General features: G+C 39.2%; 1 protein-coding gene across 2 annotated transcripts in view; it reads right to left on the bottom strand.

Annotated features, from left to right (window-relative positions):
- The window catches only part of DIP2C (disco interacting protein 2 homolog C), a 327,128-nt gene that overhangs the window by 16,929 nt on the left and 292,439 nt on the right, over nt 1–17,760 (bottom strand). Inside the window, exons 33-34 of one of the 2 annotated variants that reach the window (XM_075144114.1) lie at nt 14,924–14,953; nt 13,166–13,227 (exon numbers count right to left, since the gene is read on the bottom strand). In XM_075144114.1, coding sequence (XP_075000215.1) covers nt 13,166–13,227; nt 14,924–14,953 — 92 coding nt within the window. The remainder of the gene's footprint in view (nt 1–13,165; nt 13,228–14,923; nt 14,954–17,760) is intronic. The other variant, XM_075144116.1, reaches the window with a different exon arrangement.

The following is a 17,760-nucleotide window of genomic DNA, read 5'->3' as shown; positions in this document are numbered from 1 at the left end:
GTTCCTAAGAATTAGTCTTTTTTCTTAAAAAAAATCTCTAACTGGAGCTGTACAGTTGAGAAAGCTGCCTACGTTTCGAAGTCTGGCTACTGGGATTTAATAGGGAATGCAGCTACAACACTGGTATGTGATAAACTTCTTTCCTTGTTACAATTTAATACATTGGACAGATTTCATCTCCTTTAAATCAAACACTTACTATAGAAAAGTAGGACTGACATGTGACTTCAGAATGAAAACTGGCAAGCTATAACTAACTGGGCACTGTAACCACTGTGCAGCAAAGGGGATATGGAAATACAGTAACAATGTCTTTCTGCCCAACTATCTCACATGAAACTGCAAATATTGTTTATGCTCCTTTTTAGATCTGGTCCGTTCGGTGATGAAGACTCTCCAAAATATATTCCACAGCTTGCTGCTATTTTGCACTAATCAGAGTGTTTGTCAGCAGAGCTATTAACTATTGCTTTGGGAATCTGTAGGGGCTGGAGCGTGCAGAGTGGTACTAACCAGCGTTGCGATGCCAAAACTGGGCAAACCTTCAAAGCCGGCTGTGCTGTTGCTCTGAGAAAGACTTTGGATTCTGTGATTCTAATAGAGATGGAAAGAAGCTCTGAGGTCATCCAAGTCTCGCTCCCTGCCAAAAAAAGACTGTTCCCTGCAGCGCACTTTCAAGTGCTTTGTCTACTCCTGTTACAGTATTTCAGATGATGGGGCTTCTTCCACTTCCCTTCAGAGTTTATTTCTCAGCTGAATGTATTTCATAGTCAAGAACCTTTTTACTCTGCGATGCTTGGCACGAACCATTCTTAGCTTCCTCTTGTTATTTCTAACTAGCTCTCCACGTCCAATTCAAAGGAGTTTTTCCCACTCTCCCCTTTCTTTTTAAATACAACTCAGCTAAAGGGTTTGCCTTTTACCCTAACACTTGGCCAAACCCCACATCTTGAACTTTCTTCTTTCCTTTATAGCCATTCCCACAAGCTGAGCCATGGTAACTGCCTTCCTCCTCCTTGCCAGCGTGCCAGGACCTTCTGCTGTGAGCCAGGCTTGCGCACTGAAGTGCTGCACCTTCATCATCTCGAGCTCTTATCTCCCTGCCTCCCTACTGACCCTTCCTCCTGCCTTGAGCAGTCTGTTCTCACACCGTGTCACTTTGCAGTCATGCCAGCTTGGAAGTCCAGCTTTTCGGTCTCTTTAATACCAGCTATTTTGCACACTAATTTCTTTCAGAAGCTGTTTTGGGATGCTGCCACTCTTGAAAACCTTCAGCAACAAAACCTAGAGGAAACCAGATAGGATGTGATGCACATATAGCCTAATATATATCAAAAATAAACTGTAGTTAAGTCCCCTCCTTGCCCATAGCCTTTTCGTGGCAGAAAGAAACAACTGATGGTCTCTTTGGTTTCATCCCAGCCCTATTTCTTAAGTTTTCCTGCTGACTGTCATCTTACATTAGAAGTTGAGCTTTTGGGGAAAAAGTGGGTATTTTCTTCTCCTGCAAGAAATTGATGTTTTGAAAATTTTTGTGTATTAAACTGGAGCAAAAAAGTGAAATATGGAAAGAAGCTGTAAACAGAATCTGAAAAAAAATGTTGCAGGTCAGAAAAAGAGGTTATTTATGTTTAGTGTTCCAGTTTTTTTGTTTTGTTTTGAAATGTAAGTTAATTAACTCTCCAAACTGAAAATGCTTTGACCGCCATCATGAGCAAAAATTCTAAAGTTAAAGTAGGGTGTTTTAACCACTTTGAGAATTCTGTCTTTTTCCTTAAGCTGAAAAAGGTCTGTCAAAACTGACTCTTCTGATTTCAACACAACGGTCTTTTCTGGTGAAAAAAGACAACCACCTAATTCATTAGAAATTTTAACCAAAATCTAATTGTAAGGCATTTAATGCCAGAGAGCACATATGCTTTCGTGTAGCTATATCCACAGCACCGTGATTCCCCTGTTCTGACTCAAATGGCTAGGAACTATTGCCATCATCAACGCCTTTCAGATATATATCACTGCCTGATGTTGAGATGGTGCCTGGGTAAGACTGATGGAGGGAAAGGGCTGATGCAGCCTGTTCTGATTTTCTATAGTTAGAGGAAAGATGGGCACTGTAGGTAACAGTGGGATCCTGGACTGGGGTCAGGGCTCTTTGACACTCAGGGCTTTCAGTGCATCTTCTCTTTACTCAAATAATAAAATATTTCTCATAAACTATACCAGAATTTACACGTCAATGAGCTCATTCTACCAAAAACGGGTCAAAGAACGTAAGGTCTGCCTTCCAAAATGACATACCCAGTTCAAAGAGCCAGATCAGAAAAGTAGGAAAATGGCATAGCTGAATACTTAGGCTGAAGGGAAAATCTAGATAATGAAGAAGAGTTTTCCTGCATCATCCTGGTTTCCTCAGAGCAGTTTTCCTCCCATCACATGACAAATTCAGATTTGAGACTGAAAAAGGGAGTTTTGGATTGAGGCAAACTTTAGCCAATAAAATGAACAACTATTAAATCTTCTATATGTCTAGGACATATTTTAGTCCTGTTAATTCGATAATCAACAAGTTCAGTTAAAGAATGTGCACTAAATCACTTCCTTTAATGTAAAGACTTTTCTTCACTATAAACCTAAATTACACTTCATGTCCCAAATTCCCTGAGGTCAAAAGCAAACAGCTTCCAATCCTTTAGATAGCTGAAGAAAGAAGCAGAAAAGGTTACACAAGGATTTAAGACAGTTTAGAAAGGTGCAAAGGGATCAAAATGAGGCAAAAAATCTGGTTCAGGAAGGGAATATTCAAAGCTTCAGAGATTAAAAAAGTAATAGCAATTTTATCATATAAGACTATGGTAATATGTAAAAAAACTAAGCCATATTTATGTCTGTTTTGAACCATGGAGTACTTCAAAATGTTCAGCTTTCATTATTCGTGAACTACTACATTAAATGTGTTTGAATTAACTTTGCACACGGTGTAAAGCACAATACACAACTATTTCAAGTGAATGCAGTGGACCGGGACTCCGGAGAATTTGGCCTCCCTCCTGGCCCTACCTCACACCTACTGTGCCCCATCAGGCACAGCATCACCTTTCTCTGTGCTTCAGGTTCATAATTGCAAAAACATAATGCTGCTCTCAGCTGTATCTTCTTATTTAGATTACAAACCTCCCAGGACACGGTGTTTATGACCAATTGTTTTTACAGTACTTTTCATAATCACAACTGTGATCTGATGATTCTGTTTAATGTAATATGCTTTTTCTATTTCGTAACCCTTTATCTTCCCAGTTCTAATTGAGAAAAAGAGACTCCACACATGGGGAAAACTTTCATTATAACAAACTTGGGATCTGAAAACATCCCCATCTAATCGAATTAGCTTATTTGTTGTTAACAAATGATGGAAGTAATTTTAGTTTCCCCAATGCAATATTCATAGTCTACATTCACACAATGTAATCAAAGGTGGAACTTCTGAAATCAAGTCATTCTCTTTCACCTGCCCCCTTATCTTGTGACAACCTTCAAAATTCACACCACCAACTGACTCACCCTGCATCTTTGGGGAAGAACTTGCAGAAAGTTCCCTTTCCTTAACAACCACCAGTGACATTTCCTGTGCATGGAACACTTCAACACACGGAGCTATTTTTTCAGTTGAATTAGAACTGCAGATTACCACTCTGAAGAAAAGGTCAGTGGTGACACGAGCAGCAGTCCCTTGTACACCTGAAGGCGCTGAAAAGGCACTGTCCTTTTCACAGGAGACTTATTGGGAACCCTGGCTGAGCTTCAGAAGACTCTTCACGTAAGCAAGCTCATCTTCTGCAAACAGACACTTCTAGCATACACAATATTAAGAAGGGTACGTGAGGCTTCAAGCAACATATTAAGAGCTATTGAAGAGAGCCATTTAAGAGGATATTACATCTCTAACCAAGTTAGTGACGGATCCTTATATAAATATAAGATGTTTTTACTGTTTTTCAGAGCTCCCCTTCCCAACCCTAACCATTCAGTATTCCTACAGCCAGAGAATCCACTGATGACAGGAGCCAAACGAGTGCCTGAGGCTAACAAAGCTGGAGGGGGTCCCAAAGGTGACAGAGCCCACTTCCCAGGGGGAACCGCCAGCACAGCACCCTCCGCTGAATTATCTGTCGCAAAAAACGGTCAGTGTATGGGACAGCAAAGGCCCTGTCCTCCCGCAAACACTGGCAAGAGAAGAGGGGAAAGGGAAGAGGGATGGAAAGCACTTAGGAAGCTCCATCTCTTATAGCACACCACAGTCTGTGGCTCTGTCTGGAGAAGCTACAAAGGCTCGCTCCAAATTTTACATATATTTATTAAGTAGTTTTCTACTACTTCCAAAGCAGATGTCTCTATTGTGAAATGCACTCTAAGGTAGCAGGATGGGAAAGCAGCACTTTTTCCTCCACTACTGAAACAGTAAATGTTATCTATGTTGATCACTCTTGGCATTTTTAAAGAATCACTGTTTAGTAGTATATACCAAAATGAGGGAAACAAAGCAAATTATGCTTCAGAATATACTATCTGTAAAAATCAAATACATGATACATTTTATCTGTAAAGAAAATGGAAGAATGAAAATTCCGTTTTCTTAAGACATTCCTGTAACTGTATGGTTAGACTCATGGTCTCTGGGAGAGATAAAGAAATTAGTATGGCTTACACAGAAAAAAAAGGAAGAATTTTTAATAAATCTTCCTCAGAAATGTGAGCAGCCAGCTTGCTTTATCAATTCCCAGCTTCTGTAAGGAGCATGATCGAAAGAGAAGGACCTGTAACACCAAAGAAGCTCAGAATACTCTGAAATGGGAAATCCCTTTTTTTTAACAGCATCATACATTCTTCAGGAATAAAAATGTTGGTGCATTTTAATAAGTGGAGAATTATTGAGAAATTCAAAACTGGTTTGTAAAAACAAACAAAAATTTGTTTGTTTTCCATCTAGTTCTTTTACTCATGTTTGAAGAATCACATGCAAATGGCACTTGCAAACAATTACACAAATGTACAACTGCAGTACACCTCCTCTCCTGGAAAGCTACGGCTTTTTGTTTTCCCTTTGTCTTCGTCTTACCTGGTATACATGACAGTATTCTCTTTCCCCTAAGCCCTCCAGGGAAATATAACTGGAATTTCTTGATTTGTAGTTAAAGTATGCTAAACCACATCCTTCTTCAAAAACCACATTTAGAGCCAACTCTTATTGTCCTGTTCCACTAAAATCATAATATTCTGATCCCTTGAAGATGACTTTATCAAGGAAGTATTTCAAGGGAGGAAATACTTCAAGAGCTAGTAATCTTGCCCTAGAAAGCACAGAAATAGCTTTGTAGGGCTCCCCTCCCCCTAGTTTAGCCTCACAGCTGAGACTGATTGGGAAAGAGGGGGTGACTTCCCATCTGAGAGTTATTGGATGTTTGTCCCTTCCTCCTGCCCTGCAACAGAAGTTGCTTTACGCTTGGAAACATGAAGCATCTTTCAAAGCTCTTAAAATAGGTACATTCACAAATTTTGTTATAACTCTGGAGCCTCATACATAAACAGTGCAATCCCTTAGACGGTATTTGCTCCTCTTCAGTTTCCCAGGTCGTCAGCTTTATTCCTAATCACTGACTATCCAGCGCACAGAGGCTGAACAAGTCTCTTGGTTTGTCCCCCAACGCAGGCAGGAACAGTAAGAAAGAACCTTTCCTCCACTCTAGACAGACCAGGACTTCTCTAAGTCAGAATTGGAAGTGTTGATATGATGCTTATCAGCCCGAATTAACTTTTCTTTCTGGGAGATTTGTTTCCCATAGATTGGATACAGTGCCAAGGGGATTTTTGAGACAGCAGCGTTTGCTGAAACAAACACACAATGCCGCTAAAAGGCCAGGCTGTATCTTCTCCTGAGCAAAACCATGAAGAACGAGGAGGGTTTTGCCAGTACCGTGACAGACAGCTTAAACTCACTAATGAGATTCTGCAAGTTAATGGGCAAATGCCTAAAAGCCAGATGTTTCTACAAAGACTCCTCAAAATCAAACTGCATCGTTACTTATCATACTTAAAACTTTGAGGGACTTAGGTTTTATTTTAAAGACCTCAACCCCTCCTCCTCTCAACTGAGTTACCTCTTCTACTGACTTCACTTGTTTCTGCGATAACAGAAAAAACTCCAAACAGCCAAAGCAACAGCCAATCTAAAAAAAAAAAAACATGGGTGATGTGTGAAACTTAGAATTGGAGCCACCCATATGAGAAGATCCTCGAAGCTCGGGATGACCAGAATGGCACTGCCGGAGGTGGTACTCGACTATTCAATTTGTAAATGAGCTTATTGCGTATAAAGCACTGGTGGCTTTCTGAGGCCGATGACTGGCGAGGTCTATGTTTTGAATGGTTCACCAGGTATATAGCATTTCAAACCTCAAAATATTCTACACGCTTTACCTATTGAATCTCACTGCAAGGGAAAAGGTGGCTGGGTGTCAAAGGAGGCAATAATAGATTTTAATTACCCCTTTGGATCCCACACAGAGTGAATAATTGAGGACTGGGAATTTCTGTAACCTGCGACTGGGCTCTGTACGCTGTAAGCCATTACAAGAGCTGGAAAAAGCAGTGCTCCCTAGCGCATCAGGGAGCACTCTTCAAAGTTTATCTTTTGCTACCATTGGCAAATGGTTTTCAAGTATGATTAATCAATTGAACTTTTCCAAAAGGTAACTATTTTACTGTCACTTGCATTAGCATGTCTCCTTCTGACATATCTCCCCCCCAGTCTCTTTTCCCTACTATGGGACTATAAGATGGTTATCCTCCATGCCGTGACTGTGCTACAGAGCACTGCTGCAGCTATAGCTTAGATAATAATTTAGCTAAGTAGGTCTTTTGGCTGGTAACTCTATAATAAGAGTATTTTTCAAGGTAGATGGAGTAGAAGTGTTTGAGAATTAGAAAAAAAGCTCTCATGGCTTTGTCGCTTGGTATTACCCAAAACAATGTATACACAACATGAAAGTTTCAGTACAATATGGAGGAGAAGGATAAACACTTGACAGCCAGAATAAAAGGCTATTTTACTTTTCCTGCATGAAGTCTAAAATGTTGGAATATATTAAAATGAAGCCAAAGCCTTAACTGATTCCTTTTGACAGAGCCTGCATTTGAGACTGGGCTCAGCGTATACGCAATCTATAAAAATAAATCCTAAGTAACTGTTTTTACATATCTTTGAAATGCTACAAGTGTTCCCTTCTTTTCTTGGGGAATGAGATTCAGAATTTCCATGTTTCGAAATCATCTTTGTCAAGGAGACAATGTCTGAGCAAGTCTGATGGAAGTTCAGAGATCTCTGAATACCCCTTAAGTCCAAAACGAAAAATAAGATTTAGCACAACATACAAATGACTTCCTAAGAAATCGAGTCTGCTAATGACATAAGTATGTACAAGGGTCACTTCTTTTTAAGAGATACACTAATTTGCATCACTCCAAGAAGATGTCAGTGACCACATAAGAAGAGAAGACATCTATTTGTACAGCTCCACAAACTGCTTGTTTAATAAGAACAGAGGGTAATCAGATTAAAATAATTGTTCTAATGACAGAGTGGGAGTCTTTCGATGAGACTCTACGGATACCACAAGTCACACATTGAATAATAGCCAGACTAAAAAATTAATAACTGGAACCCAAATACATCTTGGTGCTTCTAGTCTATTTGGCAATACCCTACATCTGGATTTGGTTCCTCTTTGGTGCCAGCTGCCTCACCATCTCTGTGACCGAAACTATTCAAGCAGCTCACCATTGTGTGTGGCTCAAAAGGAAATCTAGTAAACCACAAAAGGGCTTAATAAATTAAATTCTCCATTTTTCTAACCCTACTGAAAAAAAACCAGACTTAACCACATGAAATTGAATAATTTAAATGATCATTTAATGCACCTATTATTTCACCAAAGGGAATGCTAGAATTGAAAGACAGGATCAGAAGGATATGAGGGGTAAGGATGCCTGCATATATGAAACTAGAGACGGCATCAAATAAAACTGAGAACAGTGTTTACTAACACTGGTTGAAAGTCTTCATTCTTGCCCAGTTTGGTACAAAATGTGGATGTAGTTCAATGATCAGCTTAAATACAATTTGTAGTCAAAATAAGGGGAAACTGTTTATTACAAAGGCATGCAAAATGATATCAAAATCTTCATCAGTGCAGATATGACTTAATTAGTGGCTCTCTCCCCCTAGAAGTCTAAGCCTGCACTCCATCAGAGCTCATAAATTGCCACTACCTGCTACTGAACAAGAAGACTGGTGACATTTTTACCTGCTTTTGGAGGCAGACATAGATTGCACTGAATTTGTTTCCTTTTACTTTTTCATCCTTTTAAAATAAACTCTGGTATCAAAGCAGATCTTTCCTTGCCCCACTTAGGGCAGGGCAGTGATTTTCATAATCTTTTTTTCTTTATGGATAAGGTTTTTCTATAGAAAAGAGTATCAGGATGCAAGGGGCTGTTTATCTTTACAGGATTTGTAGGAAGTTTCAACTTTAGGAGAAGACCAATGATCTCCCTCAGCCATCACCAGATGGATCCTTCAGCTCACTAATTAAAACTTGTGAGGAAATCCTCTATGCAACATTTTAAATATCAAAGATACAGAAACACAGAAAAGACATTCCTATGTTAAAAATTTGAGCAAAAATTCAAAGCAGTCAAAATATTTCAACATTTTTCATGATATTTTATTTCTTATTCATACCAGCTTAGTTTCAAATTTAAGGTAGTTTCAAAATTTAAACTAGCAGGTTAAAACAGTAACATTTTGAAAAGTTTTGAATGATTCTAAAAAATCCATGCTTTAGAATATTTGCAAATATTTGAAACATTTGAAAATGCAGCCTGACCTCCTGAACACTTAAAAAATATTTTTGCCCTGTCTATGTGAAAGGAAGATTTATTTTGGAATACACATGAGGACTATTCTCAGTTTGATGAAGTGGCTTGTTTTGCCAATAAATAATTTTTCTACCAAGAACTAACCTGCTGTTAAGGATGAGGAGGCTGTGAAATTTTTATGCTAATATCAGAGATGCATTTTTTTGTTGGACATTTTTAATTTTATAAACACATGTACATATTGTTTTAGAGCATCCTGGATAAAAGGGATGCTTGGGCTTTAAATTTACATTTTTACTGCTACAAAAGCATGTAAGTGTTATAAAAGCCAACATCTTTCAAGTATATGGTGTTTTGGTATGATGAGAAAATGATCTCTCTCTCATTTTTATCTTCCAAGCACTTCTCAGCTTTTAGCATATTTAGGTATCTTGTGCTTAAACACCTGAATGCTTTCTGAGGAGAACATAAGTGATCTAAAATGATGACCGAGTGATCTGAAGACCAGCAGTTTAGACGGCGGGACAAGAATATGAATATATTCTATTTCTTTTTTTTTTTTTTTTTGGGGGGGGGGGTGGTAAAGTTGTTTTCCCAGAGGCAGCGGCAGAGAGATGCAGCCCACGACCCGACATGGTGCTCACGCCTGGAGTTTTGTTGCATCTGCCCTCCCTGCAGACGCATGCGGGCACACCTACATGAGTTGCACAGTGAGTCAGCAACTGGGACCAGCCGTGCCGTGCCAGCGAGCCTGCCGTGAGGCCAGCCCATGCACGGTGAAGCATTAATCCACCTATTTTGCCTTTTGGATCTGAGTTAACCTCTCTAAACTGCATTGCACTGCAGTGCAGGGGCGTATCAACCACTTGGTGCCAACTCAGGAGTCTTCTGTTTTTTTATTAAACAGCCTAGGTGGGACTTGCCTGTCTTTGCTCACTCTTTCGTGGCCATCCTGAGGACACTCTGATTTTTAAAAAATCAATGAGATGCTGAGTACAACAATACTGATGTATAGTCACCAAGAGCAAGCCAGAGCTACTAGGATGTTACTCAGTTTCCAAAAAGAGGTGTCTAATGCCATTTGAGACAGCACAGGGTGCCTGGGACATCTCATTAGTGCTAGCAAATACAACATGAGCTCTATGGGAGACCCTGCTGGAGTAGCTGTAGCATCTAAAGCTGCACTAGATGCTCAGAGCTAGGCAATCAAGCCTTTTTCCAGTATCGTAACTGATGCCAGCTAGTGACCGAGTGGTTGCACCCCTTGGCACAAGTTTCCTGAACCTCCAGGTGAGCCCAGTCCCAGCCATTTCCCTCAGCTGGCAACTATGCCAGAGCTGCAGAGTCCTAGCAGCTAAACCAGTGGGCTGGTGGCTCAAAACCACACAGAGGCACACACAAAAAGGTGTCTGAGAACCTCCAACCTGACCTAAGAAGCAAACGATCCAAATCCAGTGAGAGCTGGGAGGAAATGTCTAGCTTGGTCAATCGACCACCCCTAGATCTCTACCCAAATTGTACGTAGCACAAGTATTTTGATCTAAACTCCTATCAAACAACCACATTTTCATAAGCTGTGAAGTGTGCAAACACATAATTACTGGATGAGCTTGAAATAGTTGTATTCAAACTGATTATTAATTTTTATACATGTGAATAGGATTTGAATAATCTCAAAGAGATGAACTACAGCTGCTTTTTGCAGCAATTAGAAAGTGTTACCATGCCAAGAAAAAAATACTAATGACGTTCAGTCTTTTTCAAATTCTGGAAAATATCTTCTAAAATATGAAATATGAAAAAAGTTTTCTCACATTAAGTGTAAAGTGTAAATTTTTCATATTGTTGGGTGACTGGCTGACCTGCAAAGACTCGGTGGGTTGTTACTATACCGTCTCACAGCTATGTGCAGCAATCTTTCAGTTACTGTCAAGCAATAGCGACATTCGGTTCCACTAACATGGTTAGAAACAGCAAGTGTGAAGAGACTATGTCAAATAAAGTTGTTTTCTCCCCTAATTTATGACCCATGAATCTAATTCTAAATTCCACAGGATTGAGTAAATGAGGCACAGCTTTAATCGATCAAATTAAAATCTACATTACCACAATCTGAGAACCCAACTTTAAAGATCATCTTTCATGTAGAACTAGTCACTAAATATAAATTAATACACTGCAAAGTCTGATCTTGGTAACGATGCCTACTTCTCAAAGACATGCTAAGGCAGTGAAATACTATACCCATGGTTTATGCAGCTTTTATGAACAGTAGCTCCTATTTCCTCTATATAAATATATACAAATTTATTTTTATTATATATAGTTAATTTTTATTAAGTAAGTGTGAATGTTATGTTCCCTTTCTATATATATTTGTTTCTATATACTTCCCTTCCAATGAATATTCTATAAATTTCTTTCTCCTCTCAGAAAAAATAATTCCAAATAAGGAATTAATCTAATTTGCTTTTTCCTTTCCCCTCTATAGCTACAACTTTATTTTTCATGATTCATTAGCTCTTTCTCCTGCACTTGAATGATGCTTACATGTATCTATCTATCTACATTGTGTTCAACTTAACTTCAACCATTTCAGAGCTTTGAGATTAGAGCAAACGCTATGCATAAGTAAGTCTCAGCTTACTGTGCCTTTTAAAAAATAAACATTTGATTTCCAAAATTAGTCATGTAAGCTCCCTTCCTCATCAATACAGAAAGAAATGTACCTTAAAGGTCAATTCATGCCATGCTGGTGCATGTCTAAGATAGCTGCGGCACACTGTGATGTGCGTGCCTCTCCAGGGACCGCAGAAGGAGCCTAGGAGACCACTTTGGCTGGATGAGATCTGTCCTGGTCACAGTGTTTGCTCTGCTCTTAAGTAAAGAAATGCTTCACTTCTCATTTCTTTTTTACAGCATAAATCGTTCAACTTCTCAAGTAAATCTCCTTTCAAAAGTGCAATGCAGAGAGGGTAAGCTCACATAACGATAACACCTTTTTTAAAAAAAAAGGCCTTTTTTTTTCTCTGGGTTGAGTATGAGCATGGACTGTGTCTACACAGTACCATAGTTCCTGGGCCAGGAAGATCAAGTTTTCTATGGCTTGGTCATGCAGACAGTAGCATCCCAAAGGATGGATCAAACATGAGTATTACTGTTGGTTACGTTGTGTGCAAAAGGAGTAAAGAAATGGTGAGAGAGTCAAGTATCTTGCGGTTTCGTTCTTCCACCTGCCAAACTCCATGTCTACAAGAAAATATCTATATGTGTATCTGACCTAACTATCCAGAGGGTAATTTGGGCCTGCAGTGCCCTGAGGCGTGCACCCTGCAAGCTGAGCCGGGCACTTTGATATAGCCAAAGTTGGTATTCACCTAAGGGGAACAAATTCTCTCTTAAGCTTTTAAGAAGGATGAAAGAAAAAGAACAAAAAAAAGGGAAAAAAAAGGCCTATTTGGATAATGTTTTTTTAAGGTACTAGGGCTGGTGGACACTGTCAATTAAATGTTCATCTTTTCCAGAGTTAATAGAAAGCTTTTCATTTTGTTAAAATTTTGTAAAGAGACTACCTGCTAGCCTTTTGACCAGAGTATTGGAAAACTGAAATATATGTGCATGGGTATTTCCTAAAATCACACATAAAATTACAAGTTTCCCTCCAACCAGATTTCAGACATCTCCTTAATACCACTAGTGGTAAATTTTAGTTCTCGCTTTCTGTGTATGTATCTAACATTACAGACAGAACTAGAAAATGCCCACAGTTACAGAATGTGGTTGCTCACAATGGCTAAAGTCAATAATCCACTCCCTCATAGTCCTGCAGCATTAAGAATCACAGCAAAATCCCCCCATGGTCTCCCCGCTGGCTATCAGTTGCCAACCCAGGAGAAACATCCCCATGAAGCTAAAAGAGGCCCAACGGGACTCCATTTCTTAGGGACTGGCTAGGCTGCACCACCTGAAACAAGTGTCATGAAACCCTGAATGCAATAAAAGCAGGGAATTTTGTTAGTCTTTGCAACAGCTATGTTGGATGCTTCAGTTTTATCAATGGTAAAATTAACTAACCACCTAATAAAAATGTCTATGTCTGCTCACTGGTAGGAGTTAGCACAAATTATTTATGAGGATAACAAAGGTTTTCAGGGAGTGGGAGGTGGTTGAAGTAGCTCTCTTTCTAGAAACCTTGTTAATGGCGTGTAGAGAAAAAGAAAAAGGTGGTTCCGACCTGTCATGCCTCAGTGCCCTCATATCAACATACACTGTGGTGGGATCTGGTCCAGATGTTCCCTGTAAACAACAACATCAGCTAATCAGAACCTGAAGGCTGGGAGGAGAAAAGAGTTTTACCCCCGAAACAACCAAACATTCATTTCGCTGCTAATTATGCTAATCAAATTACAAGTTATATTTAAGCTATTCATCAAACAAAGATCAGCTTTACAGAATCAGAAAGAGCACTGGAAAACATACCTACCGTCAAGTACTTGTTACCTTGGGGTTCGGAAAAACATCAAGCGGCCATACTACTTAACCAAACACATGTCAACATAGGATTTATTTGCTACAAAAGGCCAAGTAATCAGCACGTGGATACATACAAAAAATGTTAAACACGTTTTGCCATATAAAGGAACGCGGAAATTGCTGAGGAGACACAGTTTAATGGCAGAAGCACATGGTCAGGAATGTGAAGCATGGTTTACTGAGTCTTCCATCATGCAACAGAGAATATACTTGAAGCTAAAGATAGTAAAGGTAGCACGCATGACATGAACCAATGTGGACTGAAGGTCTGTAAGCAATTATTCTATTTCTTTTCAGTCACCCACTGCAAAATTTAAATCCTTGCTTTCTGTCACAATACTTAGTAACTTGAAAAGCAGTAGACTAATTTTAGTTTCCTTTCATACGGAGATGATACAATCTTCTAGGCCCTTCCACCCACAGCTTTGCTGCAGTTTTGTAACCTGCTATGATCTTCCCGTATCTGAAACTTCAAACTGATCACCGCTGAACATCATGTGGACTGTCAGTGCTCTAGTCTAGGGCTCTTTTCTCTGCTGCATACCTCACATCACTGCTAAGCAGAAAGCTAAAAGAAAAGCACAACTTCATTTTGGAACACTGGAACTTCGGAAATTTTTTTTTTTCCAGCAGATAAATTCACCTAACCCTGGCAATCTACAGGTGCAGGAACTCCTTTATCAGTTATTTAGATGTCTACTACTTAAAACAGCGGACAGCATCAACTCCCAGTGATTTCTGTCCTGTTTGGGATGTATTATAGAGTATAATTCTTCACACTAGGAATGTCTAGGGCTAAATTTTGCATCTCTGCAATGCTGGCTGGTAGTTCCACAATTTGTTGAGCACTAAAAATTGCGATGGAGATCCACAAATAGATAATTTTTGTATCTAAAGGGGGAAAGAGTTACCACTATCAATTGATACTTACTGTAGAGATACTGATAGTGACCCACCACCAGAGGAGAAAAAAGAGTAATAGAGCTGCACATGCATGTTAGCCTCTTTAGCTTGTTATACACAAAACAAGATACAATATCCTCTCTAGCTATTAACGACACGATTTTCAGTCTACTAGTAAACTCAGCAGTGTAACAGACTAGTGCTGAGTGGAGAACTTATTTGAAATATATGCAATGTTAAAAAAAAAAAAATCAAGGAAAAATTGGTTATCTTTAAAAATAAAACTAAACCTGAATTGATTTATAAAATAATGGAAACAGTCAAGTTTGAAAATCAAAGACAATCACTATGGTATCTGTTATTTTCAGTGTGAATGAAATAGTTACAACAGACAGCTAATATTTGATGAAACCTGCATCCAGATAAAGCTATACTGGACTTGTTTATAATTTCATAGAAGGATCTGAAAATCCCCAAATCTCCAGACTCAATTTCTAGTCTGTCCCACTGTTGGAAGCTGATAGGTGGGTATTGAGGGAACATGAAAATCCCCTACCTGCTCGGCCAGCTTCCCCAGCCTGTGAGGCTATAGCAGCAGGAATAGCAGGGATGAGGGAGAGAAGGAAAGAAGGTAACACAAGACAAAAATAATAATAAAAAAATGGGAATGAAGGGTGGGAGGAAAAAAAAGAGGAGAATGCAAAAAGCAGGGAGTAAAATAAAAAGAAAAACAATGTCAAATACAGGAATCTTACAAATTAACCATTATACCATTAAAGGTTAAAAAAAGTAAAAAATGAGGTGTCAACATTTTAGTAGAGCAACAGAAGAGACAGCTGTAGACTGCTAACCTTGGACAAACAGACTTAAATGGTTTTAAGACACTACAGACAACGTTGTTAGTGGAAAACATGTGTGTAGCATACTGGGTTTTTTTGTAGTTTTTGGTGAAGAAGTCAGTAAACATTATGGCCTTGCTATTTTAATGCACATCCATTGAGATAGGGGTTCCAGGTCTGCCATTTCACTACTAAAAGAAGTTTGTAAGCGATGTCCTCTGGAAATCAAAAGTAAGCTCTCTTTTTGGAAAACAAAAAATTAGTATACAATGGAGAAAGATACTTACACCTTGTTTCATATAGATTAACCTGCTCTTAAAGTGAAATAAAATCAAGGCTTCACGCACAACCTAATTACTAGAAGACCACAACTAAATGGAGTAACTTCATAGTTCAACAATTCTTCATTCTTAGTCTATTTGCTATGATAAACAGTGTAATACTATAAAGAACAGTAAAATTAAAAGCTGATAAAACCCCATCAGTTCTCCACCACGATCGATAATGCAGCAAAGAGACAAAACACAGCGGTGTCTAGTCCTAGATGCTACTGTCACGTGGAGCATCTAACACCAGATGGCTGCAGCGGGACTTGCCCTACAACTTGTGAAAATAAACAGCTCTGAGAGCACTGGTGTCCCACATCCCTCTCATCAAACTTCTGAATTCCAGCAAAGTTAAAGACTACAGGAAGCTGCCACAGCAGCATCTTAAAATAGGTTTATTTTGGATGCGGGGGAAGATGAAGCATTTAAAAAACCAGGATGGAGCTGCTTATTACATTCCTGCCCCAAAATGTTACTAATAATCCAGGTTGAACGCTGCAGTGTAACTGCAAGAAAGCAGAATTGCTGAAATCCATCAGTTATTTAATTCATTGTTCGTGACTATACTGCAGGTCCAGAGAGGACTTTGAGAGTACCAGAGCTTCATAAGGATTTTAACTAAGTAAGGGCTTGAGAAACAGCGCTTGAATTCTCAGCATCGTCCTTCTGCGGCCAGCTGCAGCTGAGATACTCTGGAAGTGTTTCAAAAGAAGCAGAGTCTTAGACAAGACCAGAGTGACTGACTCAATTTGTCTGTGCACATTTATTTTGCGAGACAGAGATAGAAAGCATCTGTAATGCTGGTAACAGGAAAAAACCGTCATGACTTCTGTCGTATCTGATACTTACTAAGGACATGCTAGGTAGTGTTCAAGGAAATAAAATGGGCCAAACATTATTTTCTGTCTGAAAATGGGTACATCACAAGTCACATCCCTTGGACTAAATAAATCTCCTGCCCACGCACAGGCTGCCACCAGTGAACCATCCCCTCTGCAACATGCCAGGCTTTTATTCTCTGGAAAAACACTGCAGGTCAAAAATGCAGAGAGGACTACCCCAACAAGGCAGCAGTAGGGATGACCATGTGCCAGCATTCAGCCGGTACTAATTTCCACTGAAGTCAAAGGCCAAGCTGCATGCTCTCCCCTGCTTCCCTCCCCAGGGTTAAAAACCAAGAAGTAGGCAATCAGAAGTCCTAAGAATTTAAAAATAACTGTTGTTTTGGGTTTTGTTTTGTTTTGCTATCTAAGGATGTGGCCTCAATGTTTACTCTGAGTCTAATTCTGCTCCAGTGATGCTCAGAAAGGGAGTTTTTGATGTACACTTAACAATCTCACGTACGCAAGCACAGCAGCTGGAGCTGTGAAAAGAACTTCATGGCATGACTCACAGTACAGGTGGGAAAACACAGAATCTGAGGGAACTCACCCAGAGCTGTACAACATTGCTAAGTGTGAATCATACCTCTCAAAAAGTGCATGGTCTCCTGTTGCACTCTTTGCAGAGCTATCCCTTATTACTTTTGATATGGAAGATCCTCAAAAAGTGTGATCTATTACTAAGTAAAAAGAAACATTAGCTTTAAGCCCTAACAAAGTTCCCTTTGCTAGACAGTGAAGGAAGGATTCATTTCATATAACTTCAGCCATCACAGAAGAAAGTGTGCAGTGTAAGGCAGGAAGTATCTCCTGATGGTGGGCACCCGAGGTAGGCTGAATGAAGCTCTCTCTGGAAGTACTTCTTTGGTTCTACTGACTATAGATGGATATTGGATAACTGACTTAACCTTGTTGTCTAACTTAAAGGTGATGTAAAAGAAGCAAGATGAATCCTGCTCTCCTGTCCTAGCTTGGGCAGATTTGTTAGTACATTTTCAAGGTTAACTAAGGGAAATGAACAACTTCTAGAAGTTCTTCCTCAAATGATATTCAGGAAAATGAAGGTTGAATAAAATGAAAATATTTATTTCAAGTGTTTAAATGGAAATTAGCTAAAATCCTAGAGAACCATCTGTGCTGTTGTAAGAAACAGGCTACTTTTCATATCTATTTTTCTCTCTCTTGAGAATGCTAAGATACTAGTTAATGAGAATTAAAATATGCTGGATGCAATCTTTTAATCTCAGAAATCCCTGGACCATTATCTGTGCCTATACAGCCATAAAAGGTCAGATATTAATGGCATTTAAGTACCTAAAGATGGGGAGAATTATTTATTTTCAAAAG

Source organism: Calonectris borealis, chromosome 2 (genome assembly GCF_964195595.1).
Source record: "Calonectris borealis chromosome 2, bCalBor7.hap1.2, whole genome shotgun sequence".
NCBI classification, from domain to species: domain Eukaryota; kingdom Metazoa; phylum Chordata; class Aves; order Procellariiformes; family Procellariidae; genus Calonectris; species Calonectris borealis.
Note: the sequence above shows the minus strand (reverse complement) of the source record. Positions and strands in the feature narration are given on the sequence as shown.